Source organism: Thalassophryne amazonica, chromosome 3 (assembly GCF_902500255.1).
Source record: "Thalassophryne amazonica chromosome 3, fThaAma1.1, whole genome shotgun sequence".
NCBI lineage: Eukaryota > Metazoa > Chordata > Actinopteri > Batrachoidiformes > Batrachoididae > Thalassophryne > Thalassophryne amazonica.
In genome coordinates, this window is record NC_047105.1 from 63515852 (window position 1) to 63529280 (window position 13429).

The 13429-nt window shown below is 39.0% G+C and overlaps 1 protein-coding gene across 1 annotated transcript in view; it reads right to left on the minus strand.

Moving 5' to 3' along the window:
- Positions 1–13429, minus strand: part of si:ch1073-335m2.2 (msx2-interacting protein) — a 44635-nt gene that overhangs the window by 27225 nt on the left and 3981 nt on the right. The window contains 2 exon segments of the mRNA XM_034166535.1: positions 1797–1951; positions 2088–2564. Coding sequence (XP_034022426.1) covers positions 1797–1951; positions 2088–2564 — 632 coding nt within the window.

The following is a 13429-nucleotide window of genomic DNA, read 5'->3' on the forward strand; positions in this document are numbered from 1 at the left end:
CAACGTCTTTTTTAGGGACGTCCCTGCTTATTTCAGCAAGACAATGCCAAGCCACATTCTGCACGTGTTACAACAGCATGGCTTCACAGTAAAAGAGTGCGGGTACTAGACCTGCCTGCTTGCAGTTCAGACCTGTCGCCCATTGAAAATGTGTGGCGCATTATGAAGCGCAAAATAGGACAACGGAGACCCCGGAGTGTTGAACAACTGAAGCCGTACATCAAGCAAGAATGGGAAAGAATTCCACCTACAAAGCTTCAACAATTAGTGTCCTCAGTTCCCAAACACTTATTGAGTGTAAGGAAAGGTTGTGACACAGTGGTAAACATACCACTATCCCATCTTTTTTGAAATGTGTTGCAATGAGCAAATATTTGCACAAAAACAAAGTTTATCAGTTTGAACATTGAATATCTTGTCTTTGTGGTGTATTCAATTGAATACAAGTTGAAGAGGATTTGCAAATCATTGTATTCTGTTTTAATTTACATTTTACACAACATCCCAACTTCATTGGAATTGGGGTTGTATTACTTGATGGTTAAAAAACTTTAAATAAACAATCTGTTACTTATAGTTAAGACTTTTCTTGTAGTTACAGCAGTAACAATAAAAACTGTGTAGCTTTATTGGTAAAAAGAAAAAAAAAATAGGTCAAACACTCAGCTGCAGCTAAAAAGCAAATTTAGCTGATAAACCTCAGCAGAGCACTAACATGTATTATTTTCACTCACCTCAGACAAATTTTGTCCGTTGCTCAAAGTCATTAATCTTGAGATTGACTCGCAAACAGTTAAACTCTCATCTAAATGGTAACAGCATTAGCATTGTTAGCCGCTGGAAATGTCACCCGTTAGCTCCACTTAATGTATGATTACTGGAGGAAAAGTGCAACTCATCACTTTTAATGTCCACAACAAAGTAAACCATTTAAAAAACAACAGAGCAGTCCACAAAAAAATATGACTTTATAAACTCTTATAACCCAAAATAAATGAACCGTTCTTTTGGAAATTATTGGCGGCTTGCAACCAACACAGTGCATTACCGCCACCAACTATTTGGGCGTGGAACTGAAATGAACTGAATGAATGGGCTCTAATGTATGTTATCAAAATAACCTGGAAACATTCACACACATGAGTAAAAACCTGATTTCCGTTCATTTCCGGAAAACTTTCATCCGTGCAAATAGAGAGGGTTATCTAAAGGAGGTGTAGCACCTGTGATGGAGTTCTGCTGTGCCCTGATGTTGACTTATTGTCCATATTTCATGAGGTTTGTTTACACTGTGCCCTGAACCGGAAATCTGCTGAAACTGACCTCTCGCGTGAGTCACGGACCACGAGACAGCGCGAGGATTCACAACTGTGAAAGAGTAAATGAAGGATTTGATTACATTTTTCTTTTACTCAGACAGAGAGAGATGCTGCTTTCAGCCTGTGCTACACAGAAGCAGTCAAATGTTGTTAGTTTTTATTCATCAATTTATTTTGGGGGCATCAGATCATTCTGAGTGCTTCTCAATAGTTTTGTGGAGTACTTGCTATAAGACGGTGCTGCTGTTATAATACAGTATCTCTGATATGACGCTGCTATTGCTACAATGTGAACTATACAGTAAACCATTTTTTGAAAAAGTTGTTTAGGAAGGGCTGAATGAGAAGACAAGCATACCAGGAGTTACAATTATCCACTTTTTTGTACTCAAAATAGCAACTGGAAAAAGGGGTGGGGAGTGGGGAGGGAAGAGAAACTATTAACAAGTTGAGCTACTGACTGACATAGTAACTCACCGGTGGAACGCACTGGTAGGTTTTGCACTTTAATTCCAAAGCTTCTGCGTGGCTCCTCTGAATCAAGCACCATAGAAGACTGAGGAGGCGCGTGCGTCGCTGATGACTGAACAGAACGTGCCCGAGACCCGTCACTTGAGCTGCTGTTTGAATCACTACCATAACAAGCCAGACAAAAAAAAAAAAAATCACCAATATGTTATAGTCTACCCACTGACAAAATGTATTCAGCCAGAATGTATATTTCATATGAAACTTCATTTTTTGACTAAATAAGAAAATGTATCAAACCTCCCACTTCCTGTGCTGCTAGTGGTGCTGACAGAATCCGAACTGGATGACCTGCTATGGGATCCAGATCGAGGGCCTCTTCCAGGGGACAAAGGCGCTCTTTTAGGGGAGTGAGGAGTTTTGGGCGTTTGTCCTGTGGTCCGATGTGGAGAAGGGTGCCTTGACTGTGAGGAATGAGAGGATCGGCTTCGACGGTGATGGTAAGTTCTGTCAAGACGTCGCCCTCTGTCATCTCTATAGAGGTCACGTCGTGTAGCATTCGTAAGTGTGAAGGGATCCCGGATCCGAGAATCAAAATGAGGGTCTGAAGTCTCAAAGCTTCCGCTTAAAGCACTGCTTCCTGGGCCAGCAGCAGCAAACAAAGAACGATCACGGTAATAATCAGCATTGTAGTGACGCTGTCTGTCAAAAGTGCCACTGCGGTCATGATGTCCATAAGGGCTGTGGTCATATGCACGTTCCCGGCTTTCTGAACTACTGTGGAATGAGAACAGAAGAGACAGGGAAGAAAACCGTTACTTCATTCCCACACAAAGACAAACTACAGTCATAGCCATTTTGTTTTGCAAAGACAGAACAATATAAATTCAAAAAAATCCAAAAAGACCTTACACTATAAAACAGCTGTATATTACAAATGAGAAATCACAGTTGGGGTAAAATGTGACAAAAACTAAAAGCACAGCATCAGAGTGGTGTGGCGAGCAGTGTCATTTTTGCTTTGACAAACATGTCATTTTATGACTTTAGAACTCTTACACTTTTGAAACTCTTGCAGAATCAAGATTTTTAAGAGGCTCCAGTTTATAAGCTAATAAAACAAGGTGGTTTTTGCACTTTGTGATTAAACATTGCTGATCACTCTTCTGAAAGATGAGGCCTACTGGGTAAGTACTCCTCACTGTACACTGCAGTAAGAAGCAGAGAGTCTACAGACTCACATGGATGGGACACCCACATCCTCCACAGTTTACTTCCTCAGCTGAGGCTAGGCACCCATTTACTGCTGGGTGGACTGGAAAAATGTATACGTATATGCAGCCTGAAGCACCATACCATATAGGCTGTGTGTATTTTTACTGGTTTAGAAGGCTCTGCAACTTACATGCACTGAAAAATCACAAGTTGTTATGAATAATTTGTTGACTTTTTAAAGGGCTTTTCCATGGAATCAAAGCACTAACAAAATCAACTAATACAAGAAAAAAACCGCATTAAAAACTACACTACAACAATGCATAAAAATCCCAAATTAAAGAGCTGGATAACACAGAAAACAACATACACGATAATACAGAAAGTGACATACTCCAGTGTAACTTGTATATGGATTTTTCCTCTTCAAGAGGCATGTCTTTTTTTTTTTTTTTTTTTTTTTTTAAACAGGGGCAAGTTCTACTCCTGTGGAAAATACAGTACCTGGAATAGAACTAGACTATATATTGGTTAAATACGGAAACATTTAGGTACCTCATGATTTGATTATAATTCAGAAGGCTGCAATTCAATTATAAAACAATTATCTGTGCATCTTCCCTCCACGTCCTACCCACCCAAATACAGATTTTTTTTGTCTCACTGTGGGGCTACTTGGTACTATTCAAAGCAAAGTACTTGTAATTATTCATTTTCTATACCCGCTTACTCGAATCAAGGGTCACAGGAGGGCTAAAGCCTAACCCAGCAGTCATAGGGTGTGAGGCAGGGTACAACCTGGACAGGACACCAGTCTGTTGTAGGGCTACTTGTAATTATTCATAATGAATTTACATCTAATACATCCTTTAGCAGCTCCACTATATTTGGACACACGTAGCTCTCGTTCACAGATTCTAAATAGTAAAATGGTAAATGAACTGCATTTTTATAGCGCTTTTCTATCCGCATCAGGCGCTCAATGCGCTTTACAAATAATGCCTCACATTCACCCTGATGTGAAGGTGCTGCCGTGCAAGGCGCTCACTACACACCAGGAGCAACGAGGGCCCTTTGTGATTTTCCAGTCAGGCTAGGATTTGAACCGAGGATCTTCTGGTCTCACGCCCAACGTCTTAACCACTAGACCATCACCTCCCCAAATAGTAAAACCCAGAAGGGCTATGTCCCCCCCACCGTGCTTGCTTCCACTGCCTGTGGAAGTGTGGGCTAATGTACAACTGACTCTGGTGTCTGGATTATTGCCACTCATGCAAAATAAGAGGTAAAACATCTACGTGTACCTCATCACGATGCACATGCTCACTGGTTGTAATGCAATAACGCACTTTGTGCTTGTCTCAGAAACAGACACTGTCATAACGATGAAACACTGTTGCACTGCTCATTTGCTAGCATGTTTAAAAACTGCACAAATCATGGCACACGATATCTGTTCTCTTCTTGTGCACACATATTTCCTAACTGCACTTTGGATTCAGCAAGACACAGTATGCACACAGTGCACTCCAACACAATGCGCTGCACAACACAAAATGAAAATAGTGGAGAAGATTATTTTAGTTGATCAACCATAAATGACGGCCATAATACTCTACAAATAAGCCATTTGGATTTTCTTAACCTTTTACAAAACAGAATAGCGTTCACTGGAGCCTTCAACATGCTTCAGAAGGGTGAGGATAAAAGTTGGGATTTTCTTTAGCAACACAAAAAGTGTTTAGTCATATAACTGTTTTATTAGATTTGAACTGTGCTCAGATGTAGCCAGAATTTGTCATTTGGTGGTTCTTGTTCTGTGGTGTGCTGCACTATCACAGTAAAAAAAACAAAAAAAACAAAACACAACAACAGGGGTTCTGTCTCATCAGACTGCAGCTGCACAGAGGGCTGTCTATCCCCCAAGATTTGGAGCAGAGTGTGGAACAAAGCTGCATGGCAAATGCACTAAAAAAAAAAAAAAAAACTGCTACCACCAATTTTATTTAAAACACCCATTCTCCATGTAATGTGGAGCTGCACCAGGAAGAGCATTCAGCATAAAATGTGCCAAATCAACATGCAGATCCATCTTGGCTCTCCTGTGATGAGCCAGAGTGGAAAAAAGGGAGAAACGAAAGAGACTTATTTTTTTAAAGTTAGAGTTTGAGGTTGTTCTACAATCACAAAAATGGCTTTTTACTCAGAACTAGGGATGGGTATTAATAAGGTTTTATCGACACTGATGTCATTATTGATTCTGCTTATCGATCTGTGTACTAAAAGTAGGCTTTACAGGTCTTCTATGTAAACAACATTTTACTGAGTCTTAAAGCAAATAAATATGAAATTGGTCACTGTATCCTGGATCTCTGGACATAAATGAAAATAAAAATCTGGAGTTTTTGTCAAAAGCATTTCCTTTCAGACATTTTGGCATGAACTGTCTCCATACCGCTGAGCTCAGCCGGCTGCTGCACGTCTGCGCAGAACGTCTCATTTTGGGTGGGGGGAAAAAAAATATTTTGATTGATTGCAGTTTGTTTGTATTACAAGATTTGGGAAAAGGTGTCGATTTAAACAGCGTTTCGCTTTGAAGTTATTAATTCCGACTGGATTCTATCATTCTAACTTGACTCGGCAGAGAGCCGCACAGCATTTGGAGCTGTGTGAACAGAATGAAGGATGATTCTCGTTTCTTTCTCGCAACAAGACAGGAGTCCCAGTTAGTGACTTTAATCTGCACAAAAGTGACTCACGATTGACATATTCAGGAATGAAAGTGGTGAAAAACAAAATAAGCTGAAACCCAAAAATTAACCCCCCCCCCCTTAATGCTAACTTTAACATTGAAAATGCCATAGACATGCTAATGCGTTAGCATCGGTCCTGTTTTTTAAGTTATAAAATACATCTATCAACTGTTTCAGAAGACCATAAAAACATAAAAAAGGTAAATATTACTCAGACATATGTTCTTTGGGGTTTTAGTGGGGAAAAATTAAGATAAAACAAAATAAAACAAAGAACCAATGAAGCAGCGAGTTGGATCAATGCTTCAAGCTTCCAAGAAGAGCCGGGCTGCAGAAACAGTTGTTCACAAACCCTGCAGGGGTTCTGTAATCAACGTAGAGACATGATTATTTTCCCGACAAACACCCCCAAAAACAACGGCCGCTCTGAAGGACCAATAAGGGAATCATTAAGCAAAAAGGCTATTGGTGACTGTGGATCGAATCATTTCTTAACGATACCGAAAAGAACCGGTTCTCGATACCCAACCCTACTCAGAAATACACAAATAATCTTAACAATTCAGCTAACTTATTTTAGACATGAATAACAAGCAAAAGAAACATCTACGAAGGCATCCTCTTCTACTAACATGGATAACTTTGTTGCACTGTTCCTGTACACTGAAAAATTACATTTTGGTTTGTACAAGCAATACTATACTAGAAGTACTGTTCTATGTTGTTGTTGTCATCCATTCGACTGCTCCCGTTTTATTCTGGGTCACCACAGCGGATACAAGCAAATCCGCATTGGTATTTGGCACAAGTTTTATGCCAGATGCAATTCCTGATGCAACTCTAGTGTCACCTGGAGAAACGCACACAGCCGCTGGTGTTCCGCAAAGGTCTCCCATCCAAGTACTAACCAGATCTAGGAATGGGTATCGAGAACCGGTTCCTTTCGGGTATCGTTAAGAAATGATTCGATCCACCGACATCAATAAGCTTTGTGTTTAACGATTCTGTTATTGGTCCTTCAGAGTGGCCGTTGTTTTGGGGGAGTGTTTGTCAGGAAAATGATAATTTCTCTACATTGATTACAGACCCTGCAGTGGGTCCGTAATCAACTTTACTGCAGCGCGGCTTTGCTTTGAACCTTGAACCAATCGAAGCAGTGGTTCGCAGATTGAAGCAATGCTTCGATCTATTGCTTTGTTTATTCTTTCGCTTAATTTTCCCCCGCTAAACCCCCAAAGAGCATACATCTGAGTATTATTTACCTTTTCTATGTTAAACCGACCTGTTATGGTCTTCTGAAACAGTTGATAGATGTATTTTATAACTTAAAAACGGGAGCGATGCTAATGCGTTAGCATGTCTATGGCATTTCCAATGTTAAAAGTCATAATCTAATGATTATTATATACAATTTTACAGAAAGAGACAAAAATAGAATAGAAACAACAGAAAATATAAAAGCAACTAACAATGAACATACATAAATAAATAAATAAATAAATACATACAGAAACTAGAAGCACTCAGAGTGCAAATCTTCACCAAGGCCATGGGGTCACTGACGCCATAACGTCTGCTCCCAGACCACCAATAACCAGCAAAAATCTATTTAAGCATAAAAATTCAAAAAGAAAAAATAATATAGTACCTTCAATTGCACCACAGACTAAAACAGTTAAATGTGGTCTATTAAACATTAGGTCTCTCTCTTCTAAGTCCCTGTTGGTAAATGATATAATAATTGATCAACGTATTGATTTATTCTGCCTAACAGAAACCTGGTTACAGCAGGATGAATATGTTAGTTTAAATGAGTCAACACCCCCGAGTCACACTAACTGTCAGAATGCTCGTAGCACGGGCCGTGGCGGAGGATTAGCAGCAATCTTCCATTCCAGCTTATTAATTAATCAAAAACCTAGACAGAGCTTTAATTCATTTGAAAGCTTGTCTCTTAGTCTTGTCCATCCAAATTGGAAGTCCCAAAAACCAGTTTTATTTGTTATTATCTATCGTCCACCTGGTCGTTACTGTGAGTTTCTCTGTGAATTTTCTGACCTTTTGTCTGACTTAGTGCTTAGCTCAGATAAGATAATTATAGTGGGCGATTTTAATATCCACACAGATGCTGAGAATGACAGCCTCAACACTGCATTTAATCTATTATTAGACTCTATCGGCTTTGCTCAAAAAGTAAATGAGTCCACCCACCACTTTAATCATATCTTAGATCTTGTTCTGACTTATGGTATGGAAATAGAAGACTTAACAGTATTCCCTGAAAACTCCCTTCTGTCTGATCATTTTTTAATAACATTTACATTTACCCTGATGGACTACCCTGCAGTGGGGAATAAGTTTCATTACACTAGAAGTCTTTCAGAAAGCGCTGTAACTAGGTTTAAGGATATGATTCCTTCGTTATGTTCTCTAATGTCATATACCAACACAGAGCAGAGTAGTTACCTAAACTCTGTAAGGGAGTTAGAGTATTTCATCAATAGTTTTACATCCTCTTTGAAGACAACTTTGGATGCTGTAGCTCCTCTGAAAAAGAGAGCTTTAAATCAGAAGTGTCTGACTCTGTGGTATAACTCACAAACTCGTAGCTTAAAGCAGATAACTCGTAAGTTGGAGAGGAAATGGCGTCTCACTAATTTAGAAGATCTTCACTTAGCCTGGAAAAAGAGTTTGTTGCTCTATAAAAAAGCCCTCTGTAAAGCTAGGACATCTTTCTACTCATCACTAATTGAAGAAAATAAGAATAACCTCAGGTTTCTTTTCAGCACTGTAGCTAGGCTGACAAAGAGTCAGAGCTCTATTGAGCTGAGTATTCCATTAACTTTAACTAGTAATGACTTCATGACTTTCTTTGCTAACAAAATTTTGACTATTAGAGAAAAAATTACTCATAACCATCCCAAAGATGTATCGTTATCTTTGGCTGCTTTCAGTGATGCCGGTATTTGGTTAGACTCTTTCTCTCCAGTCGTTCTGTCTGAGTTATTTTCATTGGTTGCTTCGTCCAAACCATCGGCATGTTTATTGGACCCCATTCCTGCCAGGCTGCTCAAGGAAGTCCTACCATTATTTAATGCTTCAATCTTAAATATGATCAATCTATCTTTGTTAGTTAGTTATGTACCACAGGCCTTTAAGGTGGCAGTAATTAAACCATTACTTAAAAAGCCATCACTTGACCCAGCTATCTTAGCTAATTATAGGCCAATCTCCAACCTTCCTTTTCTCTCAAAGATTCTTGAGAGGGTAGTTGTAAAACAGCTAACTGATCACCTGCAGAGGAATGGTCTATTTGAAGAGTTTCAGTCAGGTTTTAGAATTCATCATAGTACAGAAACAGCATTAGTGAAGGTTACAAATGATCTTCTTTTGGCTTTGGACAGTGGACTTATCTCTGTGCTTGCTCTGTTGGACCTCAGTGCTGCTTTTGATACTGTTGACCATAAAATTTTATTACAGAGATTAGAGCATGTCATAGGTATTAAAGGCACTGCGCTGTGGTGGTTTGAATCATATTTGTCTAATAGATTACAGTTTGTTGATGTAAATGGGGAATCTTCTTCACAGACTAAAGTTAATTATGGAGTTCCACAAGGTTCTGTGCTAGGACCAATTTTATTCACTTTATACATGCTTCCCTTAGGCAGTATTATTAGACGGTATTGCTTAAATTTTCATTGTTACGCAGATGATACCCAGCTTTATCTATCCATGAAGCCAGAGGATACACACCAATTAGCTAAACTGCAGGATTGTGTTACAGACATAAAGACATGGATGACCTCTAATTTCCTGCTTTTAAACTCAGATAAAACTGAAGTTATTGTACTTGGCCCCACAAATCTTAGAAGCATGGTGTCTAACCAGATCGTTACTCTGGATGGCATTTCCCTGATCTCTAGTAATACTGTGAGAAATCTTGGAGTCATTTTTGATCAGGATATGTCATTCAAAGCGCATATTAAACAAATATGTAGGACTGCCTTTTGCATTTACGCAATATCTCTAAAATCAGAAAGGTCTTGTCTCAGAGTGATGCTGAAAAACTAATTCATGCATTTATTTCCTCTAGGCTGGACTATTGTAATTCATTATTATCAGGTTGTCCTAAAAGTTCCCTAAAAAGCCTTCAGTTGGTTCAGAATGCTGCAGCTAGAGTACTGACGGGGACTAGCAGGAGAGAGCATATCTCACCCGTGTTGGCCTCTCTTCATTGGCTTCCTGTTAATTCTAGAATAGAATTTAAAATTCTTCTTCTTACTTATAAGGTTTGAATAATCAGGTCCCATCTTATCTTAGGGACCTCGTAGTACCATATTACCCATTAGAGCGCTTCGCTCTCAGACTGCGGGCTTACTTGTAGTTCCTAGGGTTTGTAAGAGTAGAATGGGAGGCAGAGCCTTCAGCTTTCAGGCTCCTCTCCTGTGGAACCAGCTCCCAATTCAGATCAGGGAGACAGATACCCTCTCTACTTTTAAGATTAGGCTTAAAACTTTCCTTTTCGCTAAGGCTTATAGTTAGGGCTGGATCGGGTGACCCTGGACCATCCCTTGGTTATGCTGCTTTAGACGTAGATTGTGGGGGGGTTCCCATGATGCACTGTTTCTTTCTCTTTTTGCTCCGTATGCATCACTCTGCATTTAATCATTAGTGATCGATCTCTGCCCCCCTTCACGGCATGTCTTTTTCCTGGTTTTTTCCCTCAGCCCCAACCAGTCTCAGCAGAAGACTGCCCCTCCCTGAGCCTGGTTCTGCTGGAGGTTTCTTCCTGTTAAAAGGGAGTTTTTCCTTCCCACTGTTGCCAAGTGCTTGCTCATAGGGGGTCGTTTTGACCGTTGGGGTTTTTCATAATTATTGTATGCCTTGCCTTACAATATGGAGCGCCTTGGGGCAACTGTTTGTTGTGATTTGGCGCTATATAAGAAAAAAGTTGATTGATTGAGTTGATTGATAACATCTACACACTGTGGAATCATTGAACCTAAAAAAAAGTCTAAAAATGATGTTTGCTCAGTAGTAAAAAAAGTTTCATCTGCTGTGACTGGATAGCATGTATCCTTAGCGCTTGGCATCACAGTTTATTGCAACTTGCACCTTTCCCAGAAGCTACTGTCATCTGAGCACTGATATTGATATTGCATGTGCTTACAGACAAAAACAAATAAGAGACAAAATTCAATTTATTATTCAACTCAACTGCAAATATGTTTTTTTTTTTTAACATTTATGAAACATTTCTCTAAACAAGGCCATAGGGTCAGTGACCCTAAAGAGATTCCCTCCTTGGCACAGTGATCTATTTTTTTTCGTCTCTTTCTCTAAAATTGTATATAATAATCATTAGATTATTAATATACAAACACAAATAAATTTAAGAAATATTACAATTTGAAAACAAATGCACCCGAACGTGATGACAGCTGCAACTGCTTAATGCTAACTTTAACATTGAAAATGCCATAGAGCATCGGGATCCGGATAGTTCCAACCACTCCACAAAATTTCATCAAAATGTGTTCAAAACTTTTTGAGTTATCCTGCTGACAGACAAACAAACAAACGCGACCGAGAACATAACCTCCTTGGCGGAGGTAATAAATAAGTGTTTCCTGTGAACACCTAGTGACTCTTACACCTCCATTTCATCCCTGTCTTATTTAAATTTAATGACAGTTTGTTTCGGTCAAACCATATTTTCAATTTGTTAATTTCTTAAGTGATTTCCTCTAGAACTATCTGCCAAGCTAGAAAACTGCTGCATCCTAGTAACAGTAGAATACTACTGGAATGAATTTGAATAAGTTGTTTTTTTTTTCTCACCTAAATGGATGCTGCACTCACTCCAGTTTATTGTCTGGAATAATCCCAGATTGCATTTCAGAGCTTCTAGAATTGAACCATTTTCGTGCGGGTGGTATTGGGGGGTAATTTTGGGTTTCAGCTTTTTTTGTTTTTCACCACTTTCATCCCTGAATATGTCAATCGTGAGTCACTTTTGTGCGGATTAAAGTCACTAACTGGGACACCTGTCTTGTTGCGAGAAAGGAACGAGAATCGTCCTCCGTCTGTTCACACAGCTCCAAATGTTGTGCAGCTCTCCGACGATTCAAATTTGAACGATAGAATCCAGTCTGAATTAATAACTTCAAAGCGAAACACTGTTTTGTTTATTTTTATTTATGTCCAGAGATCAAGGATACAGTGACCAATTTCATATTTATTTACTTTAAGACTCAATGAAATACATAGAAAACCGGTAAAGCCTACTTTTAGTACAAAATTCACGAGGTATCGATAAGCAGAATCGATAATGGCATCGATAGATAAAATCTTATCAATACCCATCCCTAGATCCTGCACTACTTAGCTTCTAAGATCTGATGGGATCAGGCTTACATAGAGCAGACCAGCCGCGAGAACATACTGTTCTATAAGACTGCAAAATCACTAACAGTCAAATGAAATAAAACTACCCAAGTCAATCAACTTTTACGAATATTTTCCCAATACTGAAAAATTTGATTATTTTACTTTTATTAACTCATCTCCAAAAATAAATAAATACTGAGCATTTTCCATCATTTTGTAAACCAGGGGATCTGATTTCAGAGACAGGCTGAAGTATAGCTGAAAGAGAGAAACTTGTAACATTATGGTAAATAATTGTACAATATTGTCACATATGCTGAAAGTTAAAATACCATGCAGATTTCTTACATCTCTCATACACACACACACACACACTAGGGTTTGTCACAATGTACTGAACCATACGGTACACATGCAACGGTTCAGCGCACAAAACTGTATGTAAAATACACAGCATGACTGTACACAGTTTGATTATATATACAGGCATATTCGTTTTCGCAAGTCACCGACATTTCAGTGAGCTGCACTGCTCCTGTCTTCAAGTGGTCAGCCTCCTCAGACCGCTCTCTGTCAGTTGAATGGAGGAAGCTGGAGTGTGCTAGCCATTTGAAGCAAGCAACCACATTATTCCACTCAGAAACTTTTGAAGCATAAATGGAATTTGTTACCCCTTTCTTCCAAAATACAAATCTAAAAGCAAAAGTGTATCGATCCGCATTTGTGTCCAATCACTGTCTTCGTATGAGATTACGAACATTGGAGTTTAATCAAGATGTAGTCATGACCAACTTGTGACAAAAGTTGGCATTTTTTATGAATTAATGTAAAATTTCAAACATGAGATGGCCACCAAATAGCAACACTGTGTATATTGATTTCAAATCTGTATGGAGTGAGGTTTTATGAGATGCAGTCATTTGCACAAAAATCCAACATAAAATGGACAAAATATTAAAGGCAGTCTGACACAACACGTCACTCAAAATAACAAAAAAAAGTGCTGCACAGTAAATTCATCCAACATGAATTGCAAGCAACATAATCCAATTCAAGTGTTTAATAAAAAAAAAGTTTACATTCAAACTTTATCTCACAGTGCTGAAGTGGTTGACAGCAGTCCTCTGCTACTCATAGATTAAGGCTACAGTATAAACGTTTGAAGAATTTTCAAAAACTGAACTCGTACCAAACTGTGATATCTAAACCGAGGTGTGAACCGAACCGTGATTTCTGTGTACCACCATGCCCTTAATACACACACACACACACACCGAAAATTAA